General features: G+C 43.3%; 1 protein-coding gene across 1 annotated transcript in view; it reads left to right on the top strand.

Moving 5' to 3' along the window:
• Positions 1 to 8284: 8284 nt before the first annotated feature.
• LOC106584502 (protein phosphatase 1H) overlaps positions 8285 to 26833 on the top strand; it is a 42847-nt gene continuing 24298 nt past the window's right edge. The window contains exons 1-3 of the mRNA XM_014169885.3: positions 8285 to 9029; positions 24103 to 24274; positions 26361 to 26720. Coding sequence (XP_014025360.1) covers positions 8797 to 9029; positions 24103 to 24274; positions 26361 to 26720 — 765 coding nt within the window. The 5' untranslated portion in view covers positions 8285 to 8796. The remainder of the gene's footprint in view (positions 9030 to 24102; positions 24275 to 26360; positions 26721 to 26833) is intronic.

Genomic DNA, 26833 nt, shown 5'->3' with positions numbered 1-26833 from the left:
TGTAATGACTTCAATAAATAGACTTTACCTACCCAGTCAAGGTGAAACGGGTCGACTCTTCAAAGCAACACGACTGTCATTGGAAACAATGCAATCCATCAGGGAGCTACTCACTGTAACTGACTCAGTCCACCTTCACCTGCCTAGTTAACTTAGAATATGTACTGTCCACAGGAGGCTACTGAGGGGAGGACGGCACATAATAATGGCTGGAACAGAGCGAATGCAACGGCATTAAACACATAGAAACAATGTGTGTGATGTATTTGATACCATTCCACCGATTCCACTCCAGTCATTACTACGAGCCCGTCCTCCCCAATTAAGGTGCCACCAACCTCCTGTGGTACTGTCCACAGGCAGCTGGTGGCACCTTAACTGTGGAGGACCTGCTCATAGTAATATCTGGAACAGAATTAATGGAATGCTCCCTGTAGCCACACAGAATCACGTTGGGTGTGATGAGAAACACACTTACTAGACACACTCATTCAGTCACGTTATTCTAAGCCAAGGGCCCTATCAGCTAAGACAAAAGATCAAGGACTGTAAAAAGCAACAACAACAACAAAAAAGTCTCAAAGGGGTTGTTTGTGAAGTCCCTCCGTGCTTTTATCTAATCCAGCACACTTACTCACACTCCCCCTGCTGATAACTACTGGGACCTCTGGTGTGAATGAAGCCAGATGAACAGTCAGCCGAATTTCCTTGGAAGATTCTGAATGAGCTTGGTGACACCTGGTGGTCATACAAGGAATATACTAGTATTTAACTAACACACACACACACACACACACACACACACACACACACCATTGTAATACATAAGTATGCATTTTACACTAAAACTGCTATTACTTTTCTGTTACAGGGTTGTGGCCCATGGGCAGCAGTAAGATTTTTCCAGTGTGCAAGGTTCTTATGGCTGCTGTTAGAACAACACCGGACAGTCAGGAAGAGTGCATTTGAGCTGTTCCAGGTTAAATCCAAGACAGAAGTCTCCGTCACTGATATTATTAACACAACTGTTTTACCAACAAATTCCCTGATTCCACTAACTGAATATTGGCCTACCCACTGGCCTACCCACTGGGCACAGACGTCAGTTCAACATCTAGTTTTGATTTACATTTGGTTGAGTTGTCAACTATTGTGAATTCAATGTGAATATAACAAAAAATGTCACCATGTCATTGGATTTCGGTTAAAACATGAAATGACCTTACATAGATGACTTTTTGCAAATCTAATGAGTTTTCCACATTGATTCAATGTCATCACTTATATTTTTGGGGCTAAAATGACGTGGAAACAACGTTGATTCAGTTTTTGCCCAGTGGTACCCCCAACAGAACATATTTCTGTTGTGGCCCCAGACAAGCAAACCTGATTCTACTTGTCAACTAATCATCAAGCCCTTGTTGAATCAGTTTTTTTGTCCAGGGCCACAATAAAAATGTGTATGTTGGCTGTACCAGAGGAGGGAAACCTGGATGCATTGTCTCAATGTGACCCTGGTATGCTGATCCATTCCCACCTTCTCTTACATTCACATTACATTTTAGTCATTTAGCAGACGCTCTTATCCAGAGCAACTTACAGTAGTGAATGCATACATTTCATACATTTTCTTCCCCTGTACTGGTGCCCCATGGGAATCGAACCCACAACGCTGGTGTTGCAAACACCATGCTCTACCAACTGAGCCACACGGGACTCTTAATGCAAAGCTGGTCAGATCCTCTAATCAGCTGAACAAAGCACTGTGCAAAGCTCTGAGCTTTGTCGAGTCATTACCATGACTCATGATACACACACACATAAAATCCCATGGATAATCTGATGGTGTAGTTAAGGATCTTGAATGAGTGGACGACAGTCTGTCTGTCCGTCCATCTGTGTCCCGCCCATCTTTAGGCCTAGTGGGCTGATATCTAGCGCCCCCACCTCCTCTCTTTACACACACACACACACACACACACACACACACACACACACACACACACACACACACACACACACACACACACACACACACACACACACACACACACACACACACACACACACACACACACACACACACACACACACACACGCTAACCTTGTGGGGACACAAAATTCAGTCCCATTCAACATCCTACTTTCCCTAAACCCTAACTCATACTCTTACGCTAACATTAACCCAAAAACCTAACATTAACCCTAACCCTAGCCCCTAACCCTCATTCTAACCCTAACACTAACATTAACCCTAACCCTCATTCTAACCCTAATTCTAACCTTAACCCTCCTAGAATAACAAAATGTCCCCAGTTGGTAAATGTTTTGTTTGTTTACTAGTCTCACACACACACACACACACACACACACACACACACACACACACACACACACACACACACACACACACACACACACACACACACACACACACACACACACACACACACACACACACACACACACACACACACACACACACACACACACACACACCAGTGGCTTCATCCCTCAATGTCTCATCACAGGCATAATCCACTCATGACAAAACAGAGATGGTCTATCCCTCTCTGAAGACAGACCTCCAACTCAAACAAAACACAGAGAGGGAGAGGGATAGAGAGAAAAAGAGAGAGATCACAAATCTGATGAGATGTTTTTGTGGTGTGAATACAGTATTCAACATAATTGATTTTCACGTGCATTAGGCATTGACGTTAATCCAATGTTAGTTTAACACACAGAGGTTAAGTAAGGATTTGACCCTAAATTAATGGAAAAATAACATTCTTGTGACGCAAGAAAAGCCGTTAAAAGCGTTAAAATTGAAGGAAAAAACATTGATGAGCTGATAAAATCACAGCCAGAGCTCCTTCTGCTGGACCAGAATAAATAAATAAAGCTCTAGTGTGGAGATGGGATCACAGCCAACAAGACACGACTCACAATACAACAACACAAGCTGCCTGACCAATCATCCAGCTGTTTGTCAGTCAGGTCACTGATGTGGATAAGAGTGTCTGCTAAATGACTATAATGTCAAAAAGTAGGAACATTTTCAGACACTCTTGGCTGACAATGGAAAAATACTTAAAAATGCCTCTATTGTTGAAACCAACACATGTCTAGGGTATAGCCTTATGTTCATGCAGGTTGGTAGAACAGGGAGGTCGCAAAGGTATTATTTTCCCTTGGGAATAACACACACCCATAATGCCAAGAAGTCAACTGTAAACCCCTTGAGCAAATCTAACTTCTGTAACAAACCTCAAACACCAGATGTTAAACACTATTACTTATCATTGGCAATTGAGATCTCCTCTCCATCACACACAGACTGTTTCGGGCATGCTTCTCTCGTTTGTTCCACTACATGCCAGTTCTCTTGGTGACTGCAGACAAAACTCCATACCATATCTGTGGGAGACAGCAGGCATTGACGTTAATTTCACGTGTGCTTTCCTCACAATCTTAAATAAGCATGCCCCATTTAAAAAAATGTAGGACCAGGAACAGATATAGCCCGTGGTTCACTCCAGACCTGTCTGACCTTGACCAGCACAAAAACATCCTGTGGCGTTCTGCATTAGCATCGAACAGCCCCCGTGATATGCAACTTTTCAGGGAAGTTAGGAATCAATATACACAGGCAGTTAGGAAAGCAAAGGCTAGCTTTTTCAAACAGAAATTTGCATCCTGCAGGACAAACTCCAAAAAGTTCTGGGACACTCTAAAGTCCATGGAGAATAAGAGCACCTCCTCCCAGCTGCCCACTGCACTGAGGCTAGGAAACACTTGTCACCACCAATAAATCCACGATAATTGAAAATTTCAATAAGCATTTTTCTACGGCTGGCCATGCTTTCCACCTGGCCACCCCTACCCTGGTCAACAGCCCTGTACCCCCCACAGCAACTTGCCCAAGCCTCTCCCATTTCTTCTTCACGCAAATCCAGATAGCTGATGTTCTGAAAGAGCTGCAAAATCTGGACCCCTACAAATCAGCAGGGCTAGACAATCTGGACCCTCTCTTTCTACAATTATGAGCCAAAATTGTTGCAACCCCTATTACTAGCCTGTTCAACCTCTCTTTCGTATCGTCTGAGATCCCCAAAGATTGGAAAGCTGCCGCGGACATCCCACTCTTCAAAGGGGGAGACACTCTAGACCCAAACTGCTACAGACCTATATTTACCCTACCCTGCCTTTCCAAGGTCTTCGAAAGCCAAGTTAACAAAACAGATCACCGACCACTTCCAATCCCACCGTACCTTCTCCGCTATGCAATCTGGTTTCAGAGCTGGTCATGGGTGCACCTCAGCCACGCTCAAGGTCCTAAACGATATCATAACCTCCATTGATAAGAGATAATACTGTGCAGCTGTATTCATCGACCTGGCCAAGGCTTTCGACTCTGTCAATCACCACATTCTTATCGGCAGACTCAATAGCCTTGGTATCTCAAATGACTGCCTCGCCTGGTTCACCAACTACTTGTCAGACAGAGTTCAGTGTGTCAAATCAGAGGGCCTGTTGTCCGGACCTCTGGCAGTCTCTATGGGGGTGCCACAGGGTTCAATTCTCGGGCCGACTCTTTTCTCTGTATACATCAATGATGTTGCTCTTGCTGCTGGTGATTCTCTGATCCACCTCTACGCAGACGACACCATTCTGTATACTTCTGGCCCTTCTTTGGACACTGTGTTAAATAACCTCCAGACGAGCTTCAATGCCATACAACTCTCCTTCCGTGGCCTCCAACTGCTCTTAAATACAAGTTAAACTAAATGCATTCTCTTCAACCGATCGCTACCAGCAGCTGCCCGCCCGTCCAGCATCACTACTCTGGACGGTTCTGACTTAGAATATGTGGACAACTACAAATACCTAGGTGTCTGGTTAGACTGTAAACTCTCCTTCCAGACTCACATTAAGCATCTCCAATCCAAAACTGAATCTAGAATCGGCTTCCTGTTTCGCAACAAAGCGTCCTTCACTCATGCTGCCAAACATACCCTCGTAAAACTGACTATCCTACCGATCCTTGACTTCGGCGATGTCATTTACAAAATAGCCTCCAACACTCTACTCAGCAAATTGGATGCAGTCTATCACAGTGCCATCCGTTTTGTCACCAAAGCCCCATATACTACCCACCACTGCAACCTGTATGCTCTAGTTGGCTGGCCCTCGCTTCATATTCGTCGACAAACCCACTGGCTTCAGGTCATCTATAAGTCTTTGCTAGGTAAAGCCCTGCCTTATCTCAGCTCACTGGTCACCATAGCAGCACCCACCAGTAGCACATGCTCCAGCAGGTATATTTCACTGGTCACCCCCAAAGCCAATTCCCCCTTTGGCCGCCTTTCCTTCCAGTTCTCTGCTGCCAATGACTGGAACGTATTGCACATTAAAAAAAAAAAAAAAATAAAATAAAATCACTGAAGCTGGAGACTCATATCTCCCTCACTAGTTTTAAACACCAGCTGTCAGAGCAGCTCACAGATCACTGCATCTGTACATACCCATTTGTAAATAGCCCATCCAACTACCTCATCCCCATACTGTTATAATTTTTTTTAGCTCCTTTGCACCTCCTTTACCTCATTTTCCCACACTGTATATAGACTTTATTTTCTCTTTGTTTCCTTTTTGTGTTATTGACTGTATGTTTGTTTATTCCATGTGTAACTCTGTGTTGTTGTTTGTGTCGCACCGCTTCGCTTTATCTTGGCCAGGTCGCAGTTGTAAATGAGAACTTGTTCTCAACTAGCCTACCTGGTTAAATAAAGGTTAAATATTTTTTTTATTTTTAATTCAGATCAATCTCAGCTATCACTGACCCAGTCATGGGTGCATGCCCAAGACCCTAGCATGAATGTTCTGAACTTAGTGTGCTTGAATACACCCTATCCTACCTCACAGCCCTGAGCAGAAATAACATTATATAAAACAACAATCCTGAAGATGCTTAGCCTTTAAATTCAACCAGCAATATAAGTGAGTTGACTGGGTTGATTCTGGATTTCAATACTTTTCTGTCAGAGGAAAGAAGAGCCTGATTGATTTGAGCTCATTTTGCAGACAACAGAAGTCCGTAATAATTGATTGGTAATCATTTTCATCATCAATACCACATCACCTTCTGCAATCTGGTGTTGCTTCGTCATTTCCTTACATTTTCTCATACAGTAATCCTGCAGCTTCATAAAGTATCTGGCAGCAGCACGAAAGGAAATCATCCAGACTTCCTTTTGAAACTAGGATATATAGTACCTTCAGAAAGTATTCATACCCCTTGACTTACTCCACATTTTGTTGTGTTATAGCCTGAATTCAAAATGGATTAGGTAGATTTTCTTGCTTTCCCATCTACACACAATACCCCATGACAAAGTGAAAACATGTTTTTTCTGTGCAAATTTATTGAAAATGAAATACAGAATGATATAATCTCTCTTTCGTCTAAGTCTCTAAGAGCTTTCCACACCATTCCGCAACATTTGCCCATTATACTTTTCAAAATTCTTCAAGCTCTGTCAAATTGGTTCTTGATCGTTGCTAGACAACCATTTTCAGGTCTTGCCATATACAGTACTGTATTTTCAAGTAGATTTAAGTCAACTTGGCCACTCAGGAACATTCACTGACTTCTTAGTAAGCAACTCCAGTGTAGATTTGGCCTTGTGTTTTAGGTTATTGCCCTGCTGAAAGGTGAATTAATCTCCTAGCGTCTGGTGGAAAGCAGACTTAACCAGGTTTTCCTCTAGGATTTTGCCTGTGCTTAGCTCCATTCCGTTTCTTTATTCTGAAAAACTCCCCAGTCCTTGCCAATGACAAGCATACCCATAACATGATGCAGCCACCACCATGCTTGAAAATATGAAGAGTGGAACTCAGTGATGTGTTGTGTTTGCCCCAAACATAATGCTTTGTATTCAGGACAAAGTGAATTTTTTGCCATATTTTTTGCAGTTTTACTTTAGTGCCTTGTTGCAAACAGGATGCATGTTTATAATAAAATATTGTATTTTCAGCTGGTGTAAAAAAATTCAGCAAAAGACACATAAACATAACTTTAAAACGTAAAGCATAGAAATACTGTAGCACATAGAAGAGATCTACCGTTTCCGACTTGCTTTCAATGAGAATGACAGATCTATAACGCACATTTCTGTGAATTTTGTTGGGTTGCCCCAAAAAGTTACGTATTGCAGCTTTAAACGAACTGTTTTAAAGTCACCATTGGCCTCATGGTAAAACCCCTGAGCGGTTTCCTTCCTCTCTTCTAACTGAGTTACGAAAATCGCCTGTATCTTTGTAGTGATTGGGTGTATTGATACACCATCCAACGTTCAATGAATAACTTCCCCATGCTAAAATATCCGGGGTTTTTTTGCAAGGCATTGGAAAATCTCCCTGGTCTTTGTGATGGAATCTGTGTTTGATATTTACTGCTCGACTGAGGAACCTTACAGATAATTGAATGTGTGGGGTACAGAGATGAGGTAGTTATTCAAAAATCATGTTAAGCACTTTTTGCACACAGTCCATGCAACTTGTTATCTGACTTTTTTTTACTACTGAACTTATTTAAGCTTGTCATATCAAAGGGGTTGAATACTTGACTGAAGACATTTCACTTTTAATTAATTTGAATACATTTTTTAAAACATAACCCAGGCTGTAACACAACAAAATATGGAAAAAGTCAAGGGCTATGAATACTTTCTGAAGGCGCTATATAGGGACTAACACTTGCTTTATATAGAACATAATCACCGCCAGCATCACTTTGATTGTCTGCATAGAAATATATACCTCTAGATAGTCTGATATATTTTCTCTGATTGGCTGTTTGTAATTAGGTCAATGAACCTCTTAAAAGACAAATCCATGAATTAAAGATTGATCTATGCTGCCAGTTTGGCATCTGCAGTGTCTCAGGAGTTCCTTAATTCTCATTGGAGAGGCTCCTTCCATAATGAGAACCTAGATCTGGAAAATACTACCATAATACATGAGTTAATATAGTCAAATCATCCCATCACCTAGTCACAGCAAAAAAAATGTATTGATCATAGAACATCATAACTCGATAGGTATGGTTACTATAACATCGGCATTTACCTGGTTATTCCATAATAGCCTAATTAAAGACACATAGGCTAGTGGAAGTTCTATTCCCATTACACAAAATGAAAATGGGACAAGGACAATTTTGACATGAATGAAAAGAGCATGTGACGTGGGAGAGTCTCAAATAGAATGAGCAGAAAATGCTTTGTCGTGCAGAAAAGGAGACCAACTAGGCTACTCCAAAGAGGATGTAGGCTACTCCAAAGAGGATATAGGCTATCTGTCAGCTGACTGCACTCACCATATTTTGAGGGTCTGAGCATGGAGCATTTCAGGGCAAGCAAATACTTGGTTTGAAGTGCCTTTCACTGTACCTTGCCGTCGGTTCTTGTTGTCGCAGTCTACTGTTGCCTACCTGCCACGGCATTCCAGGATAATTAGCCTACATTTTTCACCTACTGGCGCTTTGCCAATAACAGCTGCTCACCGTCATAGCGCGATAGGTACGCGACCTAATCCAGCAAGCAAACGGTTTGTCACATGACTGTGCTCACCATGAGTTTATTTCCGCGTTCATTCGGTACAGAATGATTTGATAGAGAGAGGTGCATACCTGAACCGTTACGGTCCGCAAAACGCGCCGCCGAGCCAAGGCGACATTCTGAGAGGGGACCCCGGCATTAGCATTGCCTGGACACACGCTGCAGCAAGAACATGCTCACCCGGGTGAAATCAGCTGTGGCCAATTTTATGGGCGGTATGATGGCTGGCAGTTCGAACAGTGAACCTCTCGGTGGCTCCGATTTACCGCTGAAATACCCGTACACAAGACCGGAGTTTCTGGGACTGTCACCGGATGAAATCGAGTGCTCGGCGGATCATGTTGCTCGGCCGATACTCATTCTGAAAGAGACGAAGAGGCTTCCGTGGGCCACTGGTTATGCAGAGTAAGTATGCGTCCATCTTTATTAAGTCGCAGCAGGTTATAGCATGCACATTGCACTACCTGCACCAGAGGAAGCGTAAACATCAGCCTCATTTGATTGTGCCCCAGTTAGTTCCATGGGAATAGGCTATAATTGCGTCTGTCAGTGTAGCCTGCCACACTAGTGCAGGGGTTGGCAACAGGCAGCCCTTGTGCCAAAACTTGCCCGCAAGTGATTTTTATTTATTTAGGATTTACGTTTTTTTTTTGTCAAATCACCAGGAATCCAGGTACACATTTGTTTAAATTAGGCAATCTTTTCCCAAGAGACATGATCGTGTCGCAATGTAATCAAGGTATTAAATTATTGTTATTTTCAAATACAATCTATTTTGGGGCTTTGTTATGGTCAATTTGTAGTGTACAAATTATTATAATTATGTTCTGACCCGACCATCCATTCAGACAAAAATCGTCCAGCAGCTTAATCTAGTTGCCTACCCAGTGTTATGCCACCCATAAGGACACTACATCACCACCAAGTCTAATGGTAGAGCTCTAAAATTCTAGCCCCATGGGTGCTGCCATAGAGTTGCATTAGAAGTGCCCATCCAAGAAGGCTCAAGGTCGTTGGCCACAGATAAAATTGTCAAATCATGTTACATGTACAGTCGCTTTGATTGGACTGATCATGTCAACGTCATACTTTCAATCTTAGCTAGCAGTCATCATCATGAATCAAATCGACAATCTACTGGCAAATCCTTTTTATATGAAGTGAAATTACAGATAAAACGTATCGGTGCTCATCGGCCATTGGACATAAACATTACACAACAAGTTGGAAATCTCAAATTCAACAATGAGTGGTTTGAAAGGAATCAGTGACAGTGGCTAACTGCCAGCATTGTAAAGCAATCACTAGCCTGCTATTTAGTGGAGTGGCTGTGTGGTCTGAAATCTGGGAGTAAGGGGCTCTTTTCCAAGTTTAAAATAATAAACATTCAACATTGGCCATGCTGTCAATGAAGCATGATTTGTGCCGCACTCAAAACAACTTAACTCGGAAATGTGAAAACTTAACTTCAGTGAGTTCAGGACAACTGGGAAGTCGGGAATAAAGGCGCTCTGACTGGGAAAATACGGTTTGGAAGGTCATCCAACTCGGAATTGTAAATCTGTCCCTCTTTCTAGAGCTACGACCTGAATATCAATGACGTCAACCTTGTTTTTTTCTCGAGTTCCCAGTTGTTTTGAATGCGCCATAAATCCAGAGAATGCCAGACTGATGACAAAATTTGCCCACAAATGACCGCTGCGCCACCTTCCTGTGAGCACAGCACAACAAGGTGATCCAAAAATGTATTGTATGCTGCTGCATAAATGGTGTAATATGCCAGGGAGACATGTATACTGTAGCTAAGAAAGTAATACTAAGTGTATGTTCTGTAGTAAGATGTTAGTAGCCCATGTGCCTCACCTTAATAATTTGGTCTATTTACCCCTCTTAATTTCGCCTACTGTTCTGACTTGGTGGTGCACATGTAGCCTATAACCTGTTTTAGAGAAATGTAATCATTGAATATTGTAAGAGCTTTCATTGTCTGCTTATATGCCCCCCTTATTTGTCCTACAGTTCTGACTTGGTGTACAAGGAGAACAAATAGGTATATTGACTACGTCCGTCGTCGCTCATTAATGTCTTAATCGAAATTACGGATTACCTCTTATCCACTCATCGTTCCCTTATGCCATAGTTTATACATCTCAATTCTCAGTAAAAACCACATTTGTTTAAGCAAGTCAGGTATATCGGCTATGTCTTTTTTTTTTTGAGGTGGAAAATGAGGCTGAATTAACGGTTTCGCTTCCAGACAAGGCTCTGCTGATAGCCAGGTGTAGCAGTGGTAAGATGTTGGGACAGCTTTATGTAGGCCCTAACAGTTTGTGGGTACCGTTTGTCACCATTATAGTGCAATTCATGTATTGTTTAGTGTTGTGGCTTTGCTGGCATATGCGTCCCACTTTATATATATTTTTTTGCCCCACCAATATTTACATCGCCACTGAGCCTACCCATGATGAAATCGCCACTGAGCCTACCCATGCAATAGTGGGTGCAAAGGTTGCCCCTTGATGTCTGAAACGCAAACAGATAAAAACGCTTGTATTTACTTAATGACATTTCATGGAAATGCCAGTCTTATGACCCAACAACAACAGAGAAACCACCACCAACAAGACAATGATTACATTTATAGGGTATCTGACAATATAAATGAACTTCAATCAAACAAAGATAGTTTTGTAACACTAACTGATAGGCGTGCCCAGGGAGAAGGAGAGCAGATATAGGTTGACGAGGCATTCCCATTAAAACACAACTCTTACAAATAGATAAAACCCACTCCCATTCTCCCAGTTTATGCCAACTGACACAAACTAAGGGGATCCCCTGATTGAAAGCTGCAATATGCTACTTTTTGGGCAACCTGACCAAATTCACATAGAAATGTGAGTTTTCATTCAAATTAAGTCTAAGAAGTGGTAGATCTGTTCTATGTGTGCTATATTTCTATGTTTCCCATTCTTAAGTTTTAGCGTTTTTTTTACTTTTGGTTTTGTACACCAGCTTCAAACAGATGAGAATGAAAAAAAAAAATTCAGGTATGTCACAGCGGTTTAGATGGTACAATTATTTTCTAAACTATATTTGTTTTGTCACAAACTGAAATTAGGCTAACTATTAGAATTTTAGCAACTAGGAAATGGAGGTGCGATTTCTGCATAGTGCATTTTTAACTGATACACAAACATTTATACCTGAGGCCACGCTCTTAATTAACAACAACGAACACCTAACAGGCCATGAGACTGCATTCAAGAGCTCATGCCTGTTACAATTAGTAGGCCTATCCTATTGTTATTGCATTTACCCACACCATACCTCGGGGGTGTCAAACTCATTCCATGGAGAGCCTAGTGTCTGTGGGTTTTAGATTTTCCCTTTCAATTAAGACTTAGACAACCAAGTGTGGAGTTTTTACTAATTAGTGACCTTAATTCATCAAGGGAGAAGTGAAACCCCGCAGACACTCGGCCCTCCGGGGAATGAGTTTGACACGTGCCATACCTGCTGGCTCAGTGGCGAAGCACAATTTTTCTCCAAAATAAATAAAACATTCACTTTTTGTGTGTGGATTTTTGTTGCTGCCATGGGGCAGAGAGACAAATCTGCAGTTGTATAGATAATCTTGAGCTATTTTGCACATTTAGCCATGAGGCTGAGAGAAAATGTTGCTGTTTTAGAGGTCAGGGATTCTTGAAAGATGGGACAATCTCAACTTTTTCCCCACAAATATTTGTCTTAATATTAACATTTTAAATGTATATTTTGATAGACTAAAGTATCAGCTATCACACCATGTAAAGGAACAACCACTATTTTTCTGAAGGCTTCGTCAGATACAATAAAATGCTTTTATTTTTTACAATTATTGTCCAATAAGTGATTAAAGGCCTTGACATTAGATTTTTTAAATGTTTGATCTACAAACTTATTTTTGTTTTGTTTTTGAGTCAGGTTTGTAGGCCTCCTTGCCTGCACACGCTTTTTCAGTTCTGCCCACAAATGTTCTATTGGGTTGAGGTCAGGGCTTTGATGGCCTCTCCAATACCTTGACTTTGTTGTCCTTAAGCCATTTTGCCCCAACTTTGGAAGTATGCTTAGGGTCATTGTCCATTTGGAAGACCAATTTGCGACCAAGCTTTAACTTGCTGACTGATGTCTTGAGATGTTGCTTCAACATATCCACATAATTTTCCTCCTCATGATGCCATTTATTTTGTGAAGTGCACCAGTTCCTCCTGCAGCAAAGCACCCCAACAACATGATGCTGCCACCCCCGAGCTTCACTGTTGGGATGGTGTTCTTCGGCTTGCAAGCTTCCCCCTTTTTCCTCCAACCGATGGTCATTATGGCCAAACAGTTCTATTTTTGTTTCATCAGACCAGAGGATATTTCTCCAAAAAGTACGATCTTTGTCCCCATGTGCAGTTGCAAACCGTAGTCTGGCTATTTATGGCGGTTTTGGAGCAGTGGCTTCTTCCTTGCTTTGCGGCCTTTCAGGTTATGTCGATATAGGGCTCGTTTTACTGTGGATATAGATACTTTTGTACCTGTTTCCTCCAGCATCTTCACAAGGTCCTTTGCTGTGGTTCTGAGATTGACTTGCACTTTTCGCACAAAAGTACGGTTATTTCTAGGAGACAGAACGCGTCTCCTTCCTGAGCAGTATGACAGCTGCGTGGTCCCATGGGGTTTATACTTGCGTGCTATTGTTTGTACAGATGAACGTGGTACCTTCAGGCGTTTGGAAATTGCTCCCAAGGATGAACCAGACTTGTGGAGGTCTACAACTTTATTTTCTTAGGTCTTGGGTGATTTATTTAGATTTTTCCCATGATGTCAAGCAAAGAGGCACTGAGTTTGAAGGTAGGCCTTGAAATGCATCCACAGGTACACCTGCAATTGACTCAAATTTTGTCAATTAGCCTATCAGAAGCTTCTAAAGCCATGACATAATTTTCAAGAATTTTCCAAGCTGATTAAGGCACAGTCAACTTAGTGTATGTAAACTTCTGACCCCCTGCAATTGTGATACAGTGGATTATAAATGAAATAATCTGTAAACAATTGTTGGCAAAATTACTTGTCATGCACAAAGTAGATGTCCTAACCGACTTGCCAAAACTATAGTTTGTTAACAAGAAATTCGTGGAGTGGTTGAAAAACGAGTTTTAATGACTCCAACATAAGTGTATGCTAACTTCGACTTCAACTGTATATATACAAATAGTTTTAATGTCTGTTCCTTGTCTGTGATTTGGATTTTACACTATTTTCTCTCAAGCTTAATCTGTCCATCTATTCTCCACAGTTTTCCATTTCTTAGTAATTTCTCAGCTCTGGTAGACTGACATATTATCTGTCTATGATAATGAAATGCAATTTGTAATACAAGGACACAATGTGCAGGAAGGAGCTCTCCTCTGCATGGATGTTACAGCTTCAACTCCTATGTCCCGACGATTAACCCAATTTAGATATGCAAATGCTTCTTCATCTCAAGCTAGACATGACTACTGGCACAAATCCACAAAACTGACCAAAGCATTTTCACCCAGTGCAAAAGAGTACAATATACAGTATTTAGGCCTAATGCAGTGGTGAGTGATGTTCAAGATCGTCATGGTTTGAACTTCAAAGAACAAAAAGGTTTTCAATGGATCTGTGTTATTTTAAATGACACCAAAACCCCTCTGTCTGCACCCCTCGACTGTGGAATGTTGAGGGTGATACCCGCTTACTCCCTCAGGATTAGAGATCATCATATCTCAATATCATCTCAACTAGCCACTAGGTATGGAGACATTTCAATCACAAGAATGAAAAAAGGATTAGCCTACACTTATAAGCCTACATCAGCCTACACTCATAAGCCTACATCAGCCTACACTCATAAGAAAAAAAGGTGCTATCTAGAACCTCAAAGGGTTATTCGGCTGGTCCCATAGGTGAACCCTTCGAATAACTATTTTTGGTTCCAGGTAGAACTCTTTTGGGTTCCATGAAGAACCCTTTCCACAGAGGGTTCTACACAGAACCCAAAAGGGTTCTACCTGGAACCAAAAAAGGTTATTCTATGGGGACAGCGGAAGAACCCATTTGGACAACCATGGTCATTCAGCACCTACTCAGCATGCATGCTGCAAAGCACCAGATTACACGCCACTTCAAATAAAAGCAATCTAGTCCATGTGAGGCTATGCCCAACATGCCTCTGCCAGCTCTCCGTGTAGGCATGGCACTGCTACACTGCAGTGGATTTGTCAACAGCTGGTTGACCAGCAGGCCGTGTTGTTGTGGTGAGATCTGGCCCATCTCCTCCCAGCCGGAAGCCAGGCCATATTGAGATGATGTGATATCTACTGATCCACTTAGGGAGAGAATAAGCAGTGTCCTGTGCCAAGGAATCACCCCCTAACTGTGATAACCTAGTCATAGGCTGTGTTATAAGAGCTGGGTGCAGGCTGTTGTATTTAACTGATGGATGGAGAAATAATATAATGGATATTGCAGTCTAAACCAAAGCAGCATCCCTCCCCTGACCCGGCCGCTTCGCACGCTCTCTCCCGGTCTGCTGTCAGGTCTTGTTAGTGCTAACATTTCAGAAGGGCAGAGAGTCCTGCTCTCTCTCTCCCTCTCTCCCTGCTTCCTGTCCTGCATTTACATAGCACTCATGAACTGAATGGATAAGGATCAATACATCAGTCGATATGTGTGTCTATGTAGCATGAACACTGCTACTTTGATGACTGGAGGCCGGCAGACATGCATGTCTAAGGGGATGTCGGTCAACTTCAGAGTACCCATACATATCACTGTACTCACATAGATAGTGGATGGGGTAGCACATGATGTAGTAGCATACTGCTTCTACTGTACATCGTTTCTATCTCGTAACAAGGCAGATGTCCACAAGGAAATGAGAGCAGTTTCAGTTCAATTGTCCACCAATCACGGCGACTGTTATACACAGGAACTGCATCAGTCATAATTTTAAGTGTTCTCCTCTCCTAATGTAATGTTATGGTTTGAGCGTGACTTAAATGTGATCCAATCACTCACTTTGGGTTCGAATGATCAATCAAGTCGTGCCTTTGTCATGAAATAGATCCTGACAATGTAATCAGAATGTATAAGAGAGGAATTAGATTACATGAGAAATGTCTATTCTGTCGAATGATCAAGGTCTGCTTGTGAAGTAGGATTACTGGTGATAAGAGAATTGTACTTCTCCTCAGATGCAATTTTCACAATGGAGGCTGGTGGTTTGCTCTTTTCTGCACTGGCTTTGTTCAGACTATGACTGTGATTACACAATCACACCCTTCACATGCCCATTAGTGTTGGGGAGTAGTAAACTACATGTATTTCCACTAGTAATTTAACTACAGTTGCTTTTTTTACAATGTAGCGGTGTAGCTAACTACTGGAACTACACACTTTTTTCCGCAAAAAGAAAATATGGGTGAAGTAGGCATTCCTTTCCTTTTCGGGTTCAGACCTGCCTAATTCTCACTTGAAACATTTATTTTTGTTTTAACAGAAGGTATAATTTGGCCTATTAACATATGACCCCAAAGTGATTGGTTCTTGGAATTTGTAGTCTGACATTTCAGATTTACGTATCATTTTTCACAAAGTAGTTTTTACTTTTTCAAAGTAACAAACTTTTTTTTTTTTTTCGCTCTCTGCGTTGTTGGTCTACAGCTGTTTTACGAAGCATGTGACATACGATTTGATTTATATTTTCTTAAGGGTAGCTTTAGTGTTGCTTAACTTCCTCCAGAGGGGTTTTGGTGTGGCTGAGTTGGTAGAGCATGGTGTGTGCAACGCCAGGGTTCGATTCCCACGGGGGGCCAGTACAAAAAAAAAATCATGAAATGAAATGTATGTATTCACTACTGTAAGTCGCTCTGGATAAGAGCGTCTGCTAAATGACTAAAATGTAAATGTAAATGCAGTGTGAAGTAATTGGTACTGTAGCTTGATAAACTATTTTGAGTAGCTTTCCCAACACTGATGCACATTGATTGTAGTATTCTACTGTGTAACAGTCAAATTCTGACTTCAAAGCCAAGCATATCACTGGCTACATTCCCATATCCACACAAGCACAACACTTAGCAATTTCTAATACATTGACTCGTTTTGATGTGATATGCTCGTGTTGACTGTGGATATTGGAACACAGCCAATGCCCTATTATTAGGATCAGGCAATGGTACACAGTGACGGGTCCAAATGCATTCGGGTCTATTGAAGGTCAGACCGAATAAGTGAGGCCAAATATAGAGGAAGTGGAATGAGGTAACCAACTGAATACCATAATCACTGTCTCAGAAGATGCTGTTCATCCCTTAGGCCTGACCTGGCTGTCCATTCCACTCAGATCAGACTTATCAAGACAAAAGTGTAACACTTGATGGTCCAGCTCTGCAGCTCCCACTCCTTGTAGCTCCACCTCAGACAGTCTGGGCTCAAACACCTAGGGATCATTCATTACAGTATCTTCTTTATCTGTGGTAGGGTTTCCCAAACTTGGTCCTGGGGCCTCCCAGGGGTGCACGTTTTGATTTTTGACACTAGCACATGGCTTTTTCAAATAATCAAAGCTTAATGATGAGGTGATTATTTGAATCAGCTGTGTAGTGCTAGGGCAAAAACCAAAACGTGCACACATGGGAGGCCCCAGGACCTAGTTTGGGAATCCCTGATCTATGGGAAACCCTACTGAGGTGGAGGTCATTTTGTGTAATCTGCCTGGTACCAGAAACACTATTTAAACTAGAAAAGTATCCTCAACCATACAGTACACTGAACCCCTCCCTCTGCAACTGGACCCAGGACTTCCTGACTGTCAGACTCCAGGTGATGAGGGTAGGCAACAAAACCTCCGCCATGCTGACTCATAATATGGGCCCCCCAGGGGTGTATGCTTAAAAAATTGCTATGTTTATTTTGACAGGGAAGACATATTGAGGTCTCTTTTTCAAATGTTCCCTGCATAATATAACATTATACACTAAATATAAACTCAGCAAAAAAAGAAACGTCCTCTCACTGTCAACTGCGTTTATTTTCAGCAAACATAACATGTGTAAATATTTGTATGAACATAAGATTCAACAACTGAGATATAAACTGAACAAGTTCCACAGACATGTGACTAACAGAAATGTAATAATGTGTCCCTGTGCAAAGGTGGGGTCAAAATCAAAAGTAACAGTCAGTATCTGGTGTGGCCACCAGCTGCATTAAGTACTGCAGTGCATCTCCTCCTCATGGACTGCACCAGATTTGCCAGTTTTTGCTGTGACTTGTTACCCCACTCTTCCACCAAGGCTCCTGCAAGTTTACGGACATTTCTGGGAGAAATGGCCCAGTCCTCACCCTCCGACCCAACAGGTCCCAGACGTGCTCAATGGGATTGAGATGCACAGCATTGAGATTGCCTGCAATGACAACAAGCTCAGTCCGTTGATGCTGTGACACACCGCCCCAGACCATGACGGACCCTCCACCTCCAAAATGATCCCGCTCCAGAGTACAGGCCTCGGTGTAACGCTCATTCCTTCGATAAATGCGACTCCGACCATCACCCCTGGCGAGACAAAACCATGACTCGTCAGTGAAGAGCACTTTTTGCCAGTCCTGTTTGGTCCAGCGACGGTGGGTTTGTGCCCATAGGCAACGTTGTTGCCGGTGATGTCTGGTGAGGACCTGCCTTCCAACAGGCCTACAAGCCCTCAGTCCAGCCTCTCTCAGCCTATTGCGGACAGTCTGAGCACTGAGGGAGGGATTGTGCGTTCCTGGTGTAACTCGGACAGTTGTTGTTGCCATCCTGTACCTGTCTCGCAGGTGTGATGTTCGGATGTACTGATCCTGTGCAGGTGTTGTTACACGTGGTCTGCCACTGCGAGGATGATCAGCTGTCCGTCCTGTCTCCCTGTAGCGCTGTCTTAGGCGTCTCACAGTACGGACATTGCAATTTATTGCCCATCTGCAGTCCTCATGCCTCCTTGCAGCATGCCTAAGGCACGTTCACGCAGATGAGCAGGGACCCTGGGCATCTTTCTTTTGGTGTTTTTAAGAGTCAGTAGAAAGGCCTCTTTAGGGTCCTAAGTTTTCATAACTGCGACCTTAATTGCCTACCCTCTGTAAGCTGTTAGTGTCTTAATGACCGTTCCACAGGTGCATGTTCATTAATTGTTTATGGTTCATTGAACAAGCATGGGAAACAGTGTTTAAACCCTTTACAATGAAGATCTGTGAAGTTATTTGGATTTTTACAAATTATCTTTGAAAGACAGGGTGCTGAAAAAGGGACGTTTCTTTTTTTGCTGAGTTTACACACACACACACACACATTACAATACAAAAACAGTCATGGGAAGTACAAACAAAACCAGCACAAATCAACTAGAAAAACTGTTACATTCCTCCACAAATAAGTCCCCCAATGCAATGCCCGCGGTCCGCTCGTGAAATGTCGCGCGCCCGAACGGTACCAGAACATCAAGATGAAATGTACTTTGAATCTGCTTGCCCGCGGTCCGCTCGAGGCGAAGGACAATACGATGCATTAAAACTAAATGCAGCTTTACCTAGCTCAGTGGAGACCCTAAGAACCTCAAGTTAACCAATCCTGTGAACGGGTTAGGCAACTCTGGTGTATCTACTCGACAGCAAAGTTAGCTAAGACGGAAGTTTATGAAGTAGGGCCTTGTAAACAAAAAGGAGGAATGTGGTGATCTGCGGGTGTTTAGCGAAGTCCAGCCAACCTTTTGATGCAGTAGTGAGTATCAAAACTGTTACGTGTAACAAAGGCACTATGGTAGATGGCATCCAAAGGTTTAAAAGTAGTGGCAGCTGCACTTTGATAAATAATATCACCATAATCAAGAACAGATAAAAAGGTTGACTGAATAATCTGTTTACTACTGCTTAGAGAAAGGCACTATGTTTGTGTAGAAAAAGCAAACTTTAAATCTTAGCTTCTTAACCAGTAATTTGTTTTTTAAATGTGAAATCCATATCAATCCAAATGCCTAAGTATTTATATGCAGGAACATGTTCGATTGGAGAACCATCTGATGAGTCAACAGTGCCTTCGTGAAGTATTCAGACCCCTTGACTTTTTCCACATTTTGTTACGTTACAGCCTTATTTTAAAACGTATTAAATAGTCCCCCCCCCCCCCCCCCATCAATCTACACACAATACCCAATATTGAGAAAGCAAATACAGGTTTGTAGAAATCTGAAATAGTACATTTACATAAGTATTCACACCCTTTATTCAGTACTTTGTTGAAGCATCTTTGGCAGTGATTACAGCAGGGAGTCTTTTGATTGGGGAGTTTCTCCCAATCAAATCAAGTTTTATTTGCCACACGTGTTTAGCAGAAGTTATTGCGGGTGTAGCGGAATGCTTGTGTTCCCAGCTCCGACGGTGCAGTATTATTACTTGTTAGATATCTAACAATACACACAAATGCATCTAAAGGAATGGAATTAAGAATATATCAATATTTGAGCTAGCAATGTCAGAGCGGCATAGATGAAGATACAGTAGAATAGGATGGAATACAGTATATACATATGAGATGAGTAATGCAAAATATGTAAACATTATTAAAGTTACTAGTGTTCCATTATTAAAGTGGCCAGTGACGATTTCAAGTCTATGTATATAGGGCAGCAGCCTCTGTGCTAGTGATGGCTATTTAACAGTCTGATGACCTTGCGATAAAAGCTGTTGTTCAGTCTCTTGAGTCCCAGCTTTGATGCACCTGTACTGACCTCGCCTTCTGGATGACAGCAGGGTGAACATGCAGTGGCTCGAGTGGTTGTAGTCCTAGATTATGTTGTTGGTCTTCCTGTGACATCGGGTGCAGTAAGTGTACAGGAGGGGCTAAGCACGCATCCATGTGGGGCCCCAGTGTTGATGATCAGCGAAGTGGAGGTGTTGTTTCCCACCTTCACCACCCGGGGGCGTCCTGTCAGGAAGTCCAGGACCCAGTTGCACAGGGCGGGGTTCAGACCCAGGGCCTCAAGCTTAATGATGAGCTTGGAATGTACTATGGTGTTGAATGCTGAGCTATAGTCAATGAAAAGCATTCTAACATGGGTATACCTCTTGTCCAGATGGGATAGGGCAGTGTGCAGTGCGATTGCATAGTCCATTGGGGCGGTAAGCAAATTGAAGTGGGTCTAGGGTGTCAGGAAAGGTAGAGGTGAGAAGATCCATGACTAGTCTTTCAAAGCACTTCATGATGACATAAGTGAGTGCTACGGGGCGATAGTCATGTAGAGATTGAATATGTCCGTAAACACTCCAGCCAGGTGGTCTGCACATTCTCTGAGGATGCGGCTAGGGATGCCGCCGGGGAAATTCCGATCCCCATCAATCCCGATAGCCTGAGTTCTGTCACTAAGATACTCATGAAACCATTAACTGGCGTCAAAGCTCAGGCCTATGGAGGACAACTTATTCAATAAAATAGCATGATCAACAGTATCAAAAGCTTTTGACAGGTCCACAAGCAAAGCAGCACATTTCATTGTAGTGTCTGAAGCATTGACAAGATCATTAACAGCTAAAGTGGTTGCTGGAATAGTGCAATGCCCTGATTTGGTTTACATTGAAAAAACATTTCTCAGATAAAAAAAATAGTGAAGTTGTACATTTTACTAAGAATTCAAGAATCTTAGCTAGACAAGGAAGCCTTGAAATGTAGCGATTTAATTATTAAGATCACTACTATCCCGGATTATGGAGTGGCAAGAAGAGTGGGTTATTAAGCAAACAATGATGGGCGCTGCACACTTAAGCAGACCGGGATCCAATTAGTCGGCCCCTGTGGATTTCTTGTCTATTGCTGTAGCAAAGCGTCCAGAACTTATTTTTCTGTAAATAGCCTAAAAGAAATGGTTTGACTATGATTTCTCTTATCATTCAGTAGGTTTCCCCTATCAGCTTCCAGCCCAATATCATTGTGAATTGCCTTAGAAGTTCTTTCAAAGAGAGAGCCTGCTGAAATAAAATGTTCTTTAAAAGCATCAATGATGGTATTTTTCCTGTAATGAGGCCAGTGTCTGAATTAATTTGTTGTGGCAAAGAGGAGGAAGTAGAACCCTTTTTTGTGATTTGACAGTTTTCCAGAATGTAGCGGGTTCCCATTACAATCTGAAAGAACGGTTACATAATAATCAGATGTAGCCTTTCTGATTTGTCTTACACAATGATTCCTCAGTTGCTTAAAAGCTTGCGAGTCCGGGCCTAACCCTGTGTTCCTGGCCTTGACCCAAGCATCATCTCTTTTATGAAAGACTTCTTCTGATAATGCCGGAGTGTACCAGGCATTCGGTCTACCTTTCAACCTTTCATTTTTTTGAAGGAGCATGGTTATCCACAATATTATAGAAGACATCTTAATAACAATGTATTTTATTTTTGCTCAATCTGAGAAGGGAGGCCCACCCATGTCTATGCCAAAGGAAAAGCCCATCCATGCCTACACCAGAAAGACACATCAATCTCAGATCAAGCAGCTGAGTAAGCGAAACAGCGCCCCTCTGTCTCGGTATGTGTAGACCATGTATCTGATGCTGTCTGGACAAAGAGAGGATGGAATGTCATACTATTTCTGGCCAGACCGCATCAGATACATGGGTTACATATAGCAAGACAGAGGAGCACTGTTTCGCTCGCTGTGCTGTTCTCTCCGGTGAGAGAGTTTCAGCAGAGGAAGAGTCACTCTCACCAAAATCTGTCCAGAATAAGCCTAATGTGTTTCTATGGGCATAATATGCAGACCTAAGCTTGTCGCCTGCCTTTGCGCCTTTAGAACAATGCCTCCCATTGTTAGGATGGAGACATGAGCATCTCGTCATTACATAGGCTACAGATCTCTGGTTTTAACCACTTGTGATTTGGAAAGTTGACTGTTGCGCAGTTTGCCAAAATGATAGAATTACTCCTGTCCAAATAAAACCATTGAAAATACTTCACCAGAGAGCATGACTTAGCCACAGAGGATCATTAGCTTCTGTAAAAAATAAAAAACAATAATAATTGCTGTGGATTATTTCAAATCACAAGTGCTTAGGCATTGGAAAGCCCACAATTTGGGCAGCGTGCGTGGCAATAGGCGTAGCTGATTGAGTTGCGGCTGTGAGTGAAAAGCACCTTAAACAATGCCAAAACCATTGTTTGTTAACAAGAAATTTGTTGAGTGGTTGAAAACAGAGTTTTAATGACTCCAACCTAAGTGTACGTAAACTTCAAATTTCAACTGTGTGTGTGTATGTGTGTGTATATATTTATTATTTTGTTCTGGACTGATGGCCTGCATCTGATGGTCAGTTTGAGGGGAGGGAGCAGCTGAGAGGCTGCCTCTCACCTGACTCACCATCCCTCCGCTCTCCCTCTACTGATGGTGAAATTCAAGTCGCACTACATTATTTCTGCCTCATGCACCAATTCATGTTGCTACTCCTATGACCAGAGAAAGTGAAATATTCCTTGATATTAAGAGACACAAGCTGCTAATAATAACAAAGCAGGCTTATCGGATAAATTTGCTATATTCATTCATTACAGCTGCAGTGCTGGTTGTGGCGTGAGTGGAAGTAGGGAGAAGGCACATTTTATGGCCTATAAAAGTGTTGAACAAAGTGTTGACAGTGCTGAATAACAACTTAAACATGAACTTACTCATAAAACAGTAGCTCTTTGCTGTATTCATTGAGTCTTTCTAGTCATGGTTTTGAAATATCACAGTATCAACTTTGCTGTGCGTTCAAAGCTTATTCTTACAGTCCATGGCTCGAGGAAACTGTGCAGACATGTTGATCTGAGCTATCTGATTGGACAGCGGTAGGCCTATAGGTGCACTTGATTTGCTCTCTGGGCCTGCCGGGTAGGTGGAGTTCTACCTTCAGACATGAAATGGTTAAAAATGGGACACATGTTGCCTTCCCGGCACTAGGGCTACTGAATCAAGTGCACCTACCGCCAACAACATGAAATGAAAAAAAAAAAAAAGAATCTATAGGAATGCAAGGCTTTATCGTTGGTTTTTTTACAGAAATGTTTGGTGATCGACTAGGAATGCCTTGGAGAACGACCAGTCAACCGTCATGGACGGGTTGGTGACCACTGATACCACTGTGACCACTGAAATATTTTTGAAGATAATGTGTCTTGAAGAGTCATTTAAAATGTTGAGGCAAGAAGGGGAGAGGTGTGTGGCGAAGACATGGCACATCTCTCTCCAGAAATCAGGCGCTCAGCTCTCCAGAATGTGCTCAGCTGCCTCCCGCCAATTCTTGCTCATTTATTGTTGCATTGTATGAATTGTTTGTTTACATAAAGTATCCACTGGTTCAGATTTACCTGCTGTCCTTAATGTACGAGAGAAATGAATGTGTGTCTGCTTCCCATTGGCCTCTCTCTCCCACAGGGTGATCAACGCGGGGAAGAGCCATCTGAACGAAGACCAGGCGTGCTGTGAGGTGGTGGTAGTGAGGAGTAGACCCAGTGCCGGGGGCAACTCCACCTCCAACAGGCCCCCTACCACCCGGAGGAGGTCCTCCCTGCCCAATGGAGAGGGGCTGGGGCTCAGGGAGAACGCTGTGAGTAGCACCCCCTTTCCAGACGTAGTCTAACACCCTGGGGCATTCCCTCTCATTCTATCACATCAGGACCTGTAGACTCTTCTATTCCCTGGCCTCACATCATCCATAGTCTCTTATCCAGCCTGACATATAAGCTTGGTAAACGAGGCGAAATGAGGCTACAGTCCACTGCCTTCCAGCTACAGCAGTGGTCGCTAAGCCTGGTTCTAGAGCGAGCTGCAGGGTGCGGTGTGCAGGGTTGTGATATTCCAGCACTAACACACAGGATGTGAAGACAGCGCTGGGCTGGAATGGCAAACACACTTGACCATGTCAACTAATCTGCAAAATGATGGTTAGCTGAAAGGGGAGTGTAAGTGATGGACGGGAACAAAAGACTGCAGACTAGTAGCTGTGTTCCTGTAGATGACCAGGACCAGGGTTGGTTCCAGAGCTGCAGACTAGTAGCTGTGTTCCTGTAGATGTCCAGGACCAGGGTTGGTTCCAGAGCTGCAGACTAGTAGCTGTGTTCCTGTAGATGACCAGGGTTGGTTCCAGAGCTGCAGACTAGTAGCTGTGTTCCTGTAGATGACCAGGACCAGGGTTGGTTCCAGAGCTGCAGACTAGTAGCTGTGGGCCTGTAGATGACCAGGACCAGGGTTGGTTTCAGAGCTGCAGACTATTAGCTGTGTTCCTGTAGATGACCAGGGTTGGTTCCAGAGTTGCAGACTAGTAGCTGTGTTCCTGTAGATGACCAGGGTTGGTTCCAGAGCTGCAGACTAGTAGCTGTGTTCCTGTAGATGACCAGGGTTGGTTCCAGAGCTGCAGACTAGTAGCTGTGTTCCTGTAGATGACCAGGACCAGGGTTGGTTCCAGAGCTGCAGACTAGTAGCTGTGGGCCTGTAGATGACCAGGACCAGGGTTGGTTTCAGAGCTGCAGACTATTAGCTGTGTTCCTGTAGATGACCAGGACCAGGGTTGGTTCCAGAGTTGCAGACTAGTAGCTGTGTTCCTGTAGATGACCAGGGTTGGTTCCAGAGCTGCAGACTAGTAGCTGTGTTCCTGTAGATGACCAGGGTTAGTTCCAGAGCTGCAGACTAGTAGCTGTGGGCCTGTAGATGACCAGGACCAGGGTTGGTTCCAGAGCTGCAGACTAGTAGCTGTGTTCCTGTAGATGACCAGGGTTGGTTCCAGAGCTGCAGACTAGTAGCTGTGTTCCTGTAGATGACCAGGGTTGGTTCCAGAGCTGCAGACTAGTAGCTGTGTTCCTGTAGATGACCAGGACCAGGGTTGGTTCCAGAGCTGCAGCCTAGTAGCTGTGGGCCTGTAGATGTCCAGGACCAGGGTTGGTTCCAGAGCTGCAGACTAGTAGCTGTGGGCCTGTAGATGACCAGGACCAGGGTTGGTTCCAGAGCTGCAGACTAGTAGCTGTGTTCCTGTAGATGACCAGGGTTGGTTCCAGAGCTGCAGACTAGTAGCTGTGTTCCTGTAGATGACCAGGGTTGGTTCCAGAGCTGCAGACTAGTAACTGTGGGCCTGTAGATGTCCAGGACCAGGGTTGGTTCCAGAGCTGCAGACTAGTAGCAGTGGGCCTGTAGATGTCCAGGACCAGGGTTGGTTCCAGAGCTGTAAGTCTAGCCTCCTGTCCCTCTCAACCCGTTCTACTCAGGCCCACTCAAAGCCTACACCAATATAGACCTACACAAGTGCCCCATTTAATCACTTCATCAGACAGTGAAATAATACCAGTGTAGAGTCCAGCATGATGTACTGTTTTTGGCATGCTCTATGTTGTACATTGTAGACTGCTTGCAAACAATAGTTTTGCAGCTACAGTGGGATATGAAAGTGTTTTAGGTACATGAAGTCAAGTGATGTATTTGTATGCATGTGGTTTGTATGCATTTGTTTTGTTCTACTTAAATTCCTGTGTGTCTGTGCATGCCGGACCACACAGGAATATATGTATATTTGATAGTCTCTGAGATGTACACAAGCTTCCTATGTGTGTGCTGCAGTTTTCAGGTCTACCACTGAAAAAACAAAACAGTATGTGTTTGTGCTTGGGGAATATCTGTTTCCTTCTGAAATACTGTGTGTGTAGGACGTAGAGCCCGGACTGACCTTCCACTACTGGGGTCTGTTTGACGGCCACGCGGGCTCAGGGGCAGCGGTGGTGGCATCTAAGCTGCTCCAGCACCACATCATAGAACACCTCCAGGAGGTCCTGGATGTCCTGAGGAACCCGGCCCAGCTGGCCCCCATCATCCAGGGGGAAGAGCCCACCAACTACCACCTCACCCCCACCACCCACCGGGGCATCACCAGGGCCGCCTCCCTGCGGGGGGCTGCAGGGGCCCCCGGCTCTCCCAGCCACCCCCCGCCCACCAGGTTCTTCACAGAAAAGAAGATCCATCACGAGAGCATGGTGATGGGAGCCATTGAGAACGCTTTTAAAGAGATGGTGAGTTCAGGGCTATGTTCAGTAGGAGAACATTGTAGATGGAAGTGTAATGAAAAGACTGGACGTGATTCCTTGTTTTACATGTCAGAGACGGGCATGTTTGTTCTACATCT

This window comes from Salmo salar, chromosome 23 (genome assembly GCF_965601325.2).
Source record: "Salmo salar chromosome 23, fSalSal1, whole genome shotgun sequence".
Lineage (NCBI taxonomy): Eukaryota > Metazoa > Chordata > Actinopteri > Salmoniformes > Salmonidae > Salmo > Salmo salar.
This window is presented reverse-complemented; position numbering and strand designations above follow the sequence as displayed.